Source organism: Armigeres subalbatus, chromosome 2, assembly GCF_024139115.2.
Source record: "Armigeres subalbatus isolate Guangzhou_Male chromosome 2, GZ_Asu_2, whole genome shotgun sequence".
Taxonomy (NCBI): Eukaryota; Metazoa; Arthropoda; class Insecta; order Diptera; family Culicidae; genus Armigeres; species Armigeres subalbatus.
In genome coordinates, this window is record NC_085140.1 from 122,029,831 (window position 1) to 122,037,132 (window position 7,302).

Genomic DNA, 7,302 nt, shown 5'->3' on the forward strand with positions numbered 1-7,302 from the left:
CGGCTGATGATGGTCGCTTCGATGGTGTCGAGCCGAAAAAGCGGTCGGTGCAGACTTCATTCCCTACTAAAAGTTGTGAGTGCTGTTCAATCGATGATGCGGTTGCTTCGCTTGTCCCGGTCAGAATGAAAGGAAAAAATCGCGTTGCGCTATCTTATGGCTACTCGGCAGACCCAGCGGCTGCTCATTCGCTGGTGTCTGCACACTGCACCAATCAGAACGTGGTAATGGAATGATGCAAGAATTATGCGGTACCCATATTTATAGGTTCCCTTGATCTCAATGTTTTTCATTGAAAACAGTTTCATGCCTATTGAAACAAGTTTTTCGGGTCTTATCAAGCATGAACATGGAAGGCATACTTGAAATCTGTCGATTGAGGGGCTTACCGCAGAAATTCTTCTACTGAGACGAACGCTATTAACGTTTAAAATCTTTCAACACAGCGTAACGCGGTCGATTTGAATATTTTGAAATGACACCCGGTATAGTAAAGAGAGACGTAAGTCCCACGTAAAAAAAAATCATTTTGTTCATTCGACGTTTTGCTCGTTCGATCTTTTGTTCCGCAGCCCTTCATACAATGTGCTGGTTGTGGAAGGCAGAATTCAATTGGGATTTCTTGATCGAATTGCATATTATGTACAATATAAATTTTTGAAATAAAAATACACAATTATCAAAAATATATCAATGAGTTTTAATTGGAACTGTAATACGTCCGCCATTACGCATTTTTGTCCGAGGTACCCCCTAGGGCCAGCGAAGGTACCCCCAGGGGTACATGTACCCCAGGTTGAGAACCGCTGCTTTAGAAAAATGCTAATAACTTCGCCGGGACTCTGATTTTGTCGCGGTTTTAGCACAATATTCTGTATTTAATTCTGCAAGAAATAGGGCCTTTAAAAAATTAAATAAGCAGCTAAGGGTCCGCAATATGCAAACGGAAATGAAATTTTCTCTGAATAAAACTCTGATTCTACCAGTGGCCCTTCACGGACATGCAGCGTGGGCGTTTAAAGAGTCGGACCGGAAATCTTTCGTGGTTTTCGAGCGAAAAGTGCAATACTGTGAGTGAAACTAGATAATGATGTGTGGCGCAGACGCATGAATCACGAACTGTATCACGTGCACAAAGAAAAAAAAATACTGTAAATCGCATGAAATACGGCAGACTTGAGTGGGATGGTTACTTATTGCGAGTGCCGGAAGAAAGAATAGCGATAACAATATTCAACAGGGAACTAGATAGAAGCCGGTTACTTTTCGAAAGGCCACGAACGCGATGGCTTATCACGGTGGAGTCGGATTTGGAGACCCCAAACATTCGGGAAAAAAGAAGGAACGTTGCTCAAGATCGACGATTATGGAGTAATACGCCAGACATATGTATATCGACGCTTTAGCCAACCAGGTATCCAGGAAGGTACTCAATTGAGAATAACAAAAGCAAATCTCATAGTTGATCCAAATGACATTAAGATTGTCTTATCAACGTAATTCGAAATCTCACTGGTAGAATAAGCCACTTTTTGGAAATAATGTCTTCTACGTTTATTTTATAATCTCACTGCTGCAATTTTACACTCCAAAAAACAAAAAATGCCATCTTCATCAACTTTCATCCGTCGATCAAATTGGACTTATTCAGTGCCCCTCATGCCCGGGAGGGCATTCAGTTGTAGTCGGCTCCGGAGGGCAAGGGCATTCATCCTCACGAATACACGGCCCTTTGCCATTCTCGAACTGGCGCACGTAGCCTTCACGGCAAAAACAGCCCTCGACACATACGGCCGGACACTTGTACAGCATCTTCAGGCCCAGAATACTGCAATGGACTTGACAGGCCGTGCCGCAGACTTTGTATTCCTCGTGCGGATCATCTACGAATGGAAAATTGATTAAAATGTTAGCTATAATGATCAAGACGATGTAATCTACCGCAGCGCGGATGAGCAGTGGAATAGCTGATGCCAGCAATGAGAGCTACTAGTATAATCAGTTTCATGATCATGATTGCAGGTTTAACAATTGGTACTCCATCACTGATGTATCATCTTTTATACTGGTATCGCTGGAAAAAAAATCATTCATAGAGTTACGAGACGCGCAATAATGCGACATTCGTAAGCATATTCTTGAATGGACCCTTTGACATTGGATTGAAGTGTATTTGAAATATTCATAAGATAAGAAATTTGAAAAAGTTCTACTCATTTGATCGACTCGTTATTGAGTTGCATCTATGTGCAAGTCCTATCCAAATAGGGTTTGACGAATTATTTAATGATGGATTCATTGTTATTAATTTGTCGAGACCTTTTTCCAATTATTATTGACATATTGAAAGTCTCTTTTATGAGCCAACGTAAACTACACAAGTTTATGAGTCAAAGTCTCGTGATGACTAACATGAGCCTTAATCAAAATAATGCAGTGTGAAATAATAATCAAAAGCACGTAACGAGAAAACATAACATAATCGTACAGGAACAGCAACGCATGCACTTCTACGAATGGGTTGGAATGTGTACGTTTGAAGCATTCGTGTACTTAGCCTAGAAACGATGCGGAATACCAAACCACTTTTATAATCACAATAAAAAAAAGCTGATTATGCACGTGCAATATGCATGGTCTAATTTAATTTGGATATGGTTCTTTGGAAGTGGTGGATACAGTAACTCATTCAGCAGCTAGTCAAGTGTGATTTACCAGTTTGCTCGTTCACGTCATTGCATCTTCTTCCACCCAATTGATCGATTTCCACAGGTTTTTTTTTTTTCAAAATTCTGTATTCGTGTTCCGTATACTGTGTTTGTCATTTTTTGTGTGGTTTGAACGCTGGGTGATTCTTCTAAGAGCTGATAGAATTGATGGTTCATTCGCTATCTATCTTCCATCTACAACCCATCGTAGATCAAGTGCGCGTTGGTTCTCTCCATGCATTTTCCAGAACGATCATCTCCGTAAGGAAATATTATTCTAACAAACGTTTTGGGAATTCCAAGAAAATCGTACGTTAACACGTTAATTTCTCCGGGTGTTGCCTCACGGATTCTCTTTTACGCTTATTCAGACTACAAACTGTATCACTTGGCAGAAATTGATTTTGATATGAAACGTCGTATATGTATTTAAAGCTCATTCAAAATAAGTTCTGCAAACTTCGTCAGCAAGGGTGTCAGGCCATTTGACCGAAAGTCATTAGGTCGAAAAGTCACTAGGCCATTAGACTGAATGGTCATTAGGGCATGAATGAGCAGTCAGAAGTAAAAAGTTAGTTTTTTCTTTTTACATCTTCCATCTTTTTTCTTCCTTTTTCCTTCTCTTTCTTTCTTGTTCGTTCTTCTTCTTCCTTCTTCCATTTCCTTCTTTTTTGTTCCTTCTTCCTACTTTTGCTTTCTCTTTATCCTTCTTCCTTCTTTTTTCTGATTTCTTCCGTTTACCTATTATTTCTTCTGTTTATTTCTCTTTTTCCTTCCAATTTTGAACTTTTTTTCCTTTTGATTTTCCTTCTTCTCTCTTCCTTCTTCTGCCATCTTTTTTTATTCTTCCTATTTCTTCATTTTTCCTTCTTATTTTTTTCATCTTCATTCATCCTACTTTCTTACTCCTTCGTCATTCTTCCCTCTTTCTGCTTTCTTCATCCTTCTTCATTCTTGCTTCTTCCTTTTTTCCTTCTTCCTTTTTCGATTTTCATTTTTCCTTTTTCCTTTTTTCTTCTTCTTTCTTCCGAACGAAGTTGTACCGTATTTTCTCCTATTTCCTTTTTCCTTTTTTATTTCTTCTCCTTTCTTCCTTTTTCATTCTGAAAATCGAAGTATGCATTGCGCGTGGTCGGTTGCGTTCATTTTTTTGACAGCATATTTTTCGCGCTTTCGATGATTTTCCAGTTTGACTAGTGCTATGCTCCCAACATTTTTCCGACTAGAATTACGAAGAGATAGCTTCCGCGGAGTGCGTGAGTGTTGGCTCAGTTTTCCGCGGTTTTGTTCTGGCGTGTGATGTGCAGCTTTACAAATTTAAATATGGTGCAGTGTAGTGTATGAGTTTAATTTCTTCCCATTAGGAGCTGGTTTTTGAGACCTTGAAACTGTCGGAATGAATCAGCAGAAAATTGGTGAGGATGTTCCTTCTTCCACCTTATACATCATAATAACCTAGTTTCACTTGGTAGGGAACGGAAAGCCTATAGACGCAAATAATAATGATTAGTAACTCAAGCCATGCAAAAAATGTCTAAAATATCGCTGCGGAAATTGCATTTTTTTAGATTTAACTTGTAAACAAAGAACTCCTGACATGTATATGCAGCGCTCCTATTACATGTTAGTGGATTTTTAAAATATATATATTAGATAATCCGGGTAAAAACCCTAATAAGAATTTACATGACCGATTGCACAGAACTAAATAATGTTTCAATTTATAAGATTTTCTTGAAGTTCCATGTGGAACATGTGATTTTTTTTATTCCGTTATTTATTTGATACTCTGTGTTACTTAACCGCTACTGTGCCGAGATCTAGAACATGTGATTTGTAACATTAAAAATTTGCAGCTTTTATATTTTTCTGTTTTGTTCAAATAGTCAATCGTTCAATACAGATAGTATTTGCATTGCACACACTTACTCTTATCATACTATTATTTTTACTTGCCTACATTATTGATCTTAATATATTTATACAAAAACTATGATATAATTAACTTATGCTTCTAGTGCTTTATGCCTTTTAAAATTCATTTAATCGTTCATCGTCATGGTGGCAGCGTACGTTTGCATAACTGTTTCGGTAACAATCCTTAAAATATGATCCAGGATCTCGATAAGCGCCGCTTTTTTGTGTGGCTGCATCGTGTCATGGAATGCTCATTGAGTAGACTTTGACACTCTGGTGTTGTAACAACATTAATAATTTGATTCTGGATGGAGGTACCAGCTGTAGTTTTGTCAATGATGTTTTTTTACTGCATAGTTTCAAATAAAACCATTGCTACCTTGACGCCCCTTCCGTTGAAGAAATAATGATGGCGTTGAAGTTTTTTTTACTTCACATTCAAATGATCAATCGCTCACTTTGGGTGATTAATTGTTTATTCTCACGATGGATGAACAATTGAACACCTATTTTAAAAGATCCTAGAACCTATTTTAAAAAGGTGTGTGTGTACAAAAATGTTTTGGGTATTTATTTGGGTATCCGATATGCTCGCAACAAGTTGTATTCGACGCGGAATGCAGTCCCATTGGTTCCTATTTAAAATTAGATCGAACTTTGCCTTTCGGAGTTATGGCCAAAGGACTGTTTTTACGTGCAAAAAAAGCAAAACGCCCCAACCTGGATTCGAACTCGTGATCTCTGGATCGGGAAGCGGCTACTACACCAGAGCACCATTAATACACATTAGGGTGGCTCATATTAGTATGGGAAAAACTTTTTTCTATTTTTTTGATGGGCCGCCCTCTTATTCGGTTCTATTTGATGCCTTGATGTTCTGGACAAAATTTCAGCCAAATCGGTCAACGTTTGGGCGGTGCTAAGCTCGTTAGAAGTCTATATGCAAAAATGTATGCAGGAACATCCAAAAACAGTGAATTGCAGTTGGACTGCACAACTTACGATGAAGAACTATGATACTCATTCAGATCTTGAAGAATTTAATACAGAATGTTATGCTGAAAACCGCGAGAAGATTAGAGTTTGCTCGGCTAAGTTATTAGCATTTCTCTGAAGTGGGGTTTTAGCAAATTTCGTTTCTTTTACCTTTGAAAAGAAATAAATTCACCCCTACAACACTCCAGTAAAATGCTAATATCTTTGCCTAATAAACTCTAATCTTCTCGCGGTTTTCAGCATAACATTCCGTATTTAATTCTACAATAACTGAACGAGTATCATGATTCTTGATTGGATTTGGTTGATTGATTTGGAAGGGGTAATACGAAGAGCAGGGATTAACACGAGTGGTACAATTTTCAATAAGTCCGTCCAGCTATTTGGTTTCGCCGACGACATAGATATTATGGCACGTAACTTTGAGAAGATGGAAGAAGCCTACATCAGACTGAAGAGGGAAGCTGAGCGGATCGGACTAGTCATCAACACATCGAAGACGAAGTACATGATAGGAAGAGGTTCAAGAGAAGACAATGTGAGCCACCCACCGCGAGTTTGCATCGGTGGTGACGAAATCGAGGTGGTAGAAGAATTTGTGTACTTGGGCTCACTGGTGACTGCCGAAAATGACACCAGCAGAGAAATTCGGAGACGCATAGTGGCTGGAAATCGTACGTACTTTGGACTCCGCAAGACGCTCCGATCGAATAGAGTTCGCCGCCGTACCAAACTGACAATCTACAAAACGCTAATTAGACCGGTAGTCCTCTACGGACACGAGACCTGGACGATGCTCGTGGAGGACCAACGCGCACTTGAGTTTTCGAAAGGAAAGTGCTGCGTACCATCTATGGTGGGGTGCAGATGGCGGACGGTACGTGGAGGAGGCGAATGAACCACGAATTGCATCAGCTGTTGGGAGAACCATCCATCGTTCACACCGCGAAAATCGGACGACTGCGATGGGCCGGGCACGTAGCCAGAATGTCGGACAGTAACCCGGTGAAAATGGTTCTCGACAACGATCCGACGGGCACAAGAAGGCGAGGTGCGCAGCGGGCAAGGTGGATCGATCAGGTGGAAGATGACTTGCGGACCCTCCGTAGACTGCGTGGTTGGCGACGTGTAGCCATGGACCGAGCCGAATGGAGAAGACTCTTATATACCGCACAGGCCACTTCGGCCTTAGTCTGATTAAATAAAATAATAATCATGATTCTTGATCGTAAATTGTGTCGTCCAACTGCAAATCACTGTTTTTGGATGTTTCTGCATACATTTTTCCATATAAACTTCCAACGAGCTTAGCACCGCCCAAACATTGACCGATTTGGCTGAAATTTTGTCCAGAGCATCAGAGCATCAAATAGAACCAAATAAGAGAATCAAAAAATTGAAAAAGTGTTTTTTGAGCCACCCTAATACACATAGAATGTGACAAGATACATACAAATATAAATCATTGAATTAGGCATATATTCATTGCCTATATAAGTATCAGAATTTATCCTGCTAGGATACCGGTTCCTACACTGGAAGTATTAATGGATTGAGAAAAGAAAATATTAGTTTTTCTCGTTGGTTATTAAAATATACAGTTTCAGCTTGAAAGATCATGCTAAAGTGCGCGTCGGTTCGATTGAAGTTACGCGTTTTTCGGCATGCAAAAGTTACCGAG

At 39.6% G+C, this 7,302-nt stretch overlaps 1 protein-coding gene across 1 annotated transcript; it reads right to left on the reverse strand.

The window, feature by feature from the left end:
- Nucleotides 1–1,558: 1,558 nt before the first annotated feature.
- Nucleotides 1,559–3,101, reverse strand: LOC134215036 (chymotrypsin inhibitor Ani s 6-like). The gene is made up of 3 exons (XM_062694295.1): nt 3,022–3,101; nt 1,942–2,074; nt 1,559–1,883 (listed from the first exon to the last, which is right to left on the reverse strand). Exons 2-3 carry the CDS (start codon nt 2,012–2,014, stop codon nt 1,648–1,650), a joined length of 309 nt encoding a protein of 102 aa, XP_062550279.1. The 5' UTR covers nt 2,015–2,074; nt 3,022–3,101; the 3' UTR covers nt 1,559–1,647.
- Nucleotides 3,102–7,302: the final 4,201 nt, after the last annotated feature.

What these genes read in the sequence shown, in the direction of transcription:
- LOC134215036 (XM_062694295.1), bottom strand. Translation starts at nt 2,014, where the DNA reads ATGATCATGAAACTGATTATACTAGTAGCTCTCATTGCTGGCATCAGC. An exon ending in CACTGCTCATCCGCGCTGCG is followed by an intron (nt 1,884 to 1,941) that starts GTAGATTACATC and finishes TTCCATTCGTAG; the next exon opens with ATGATCCGCACGAGGAATAC.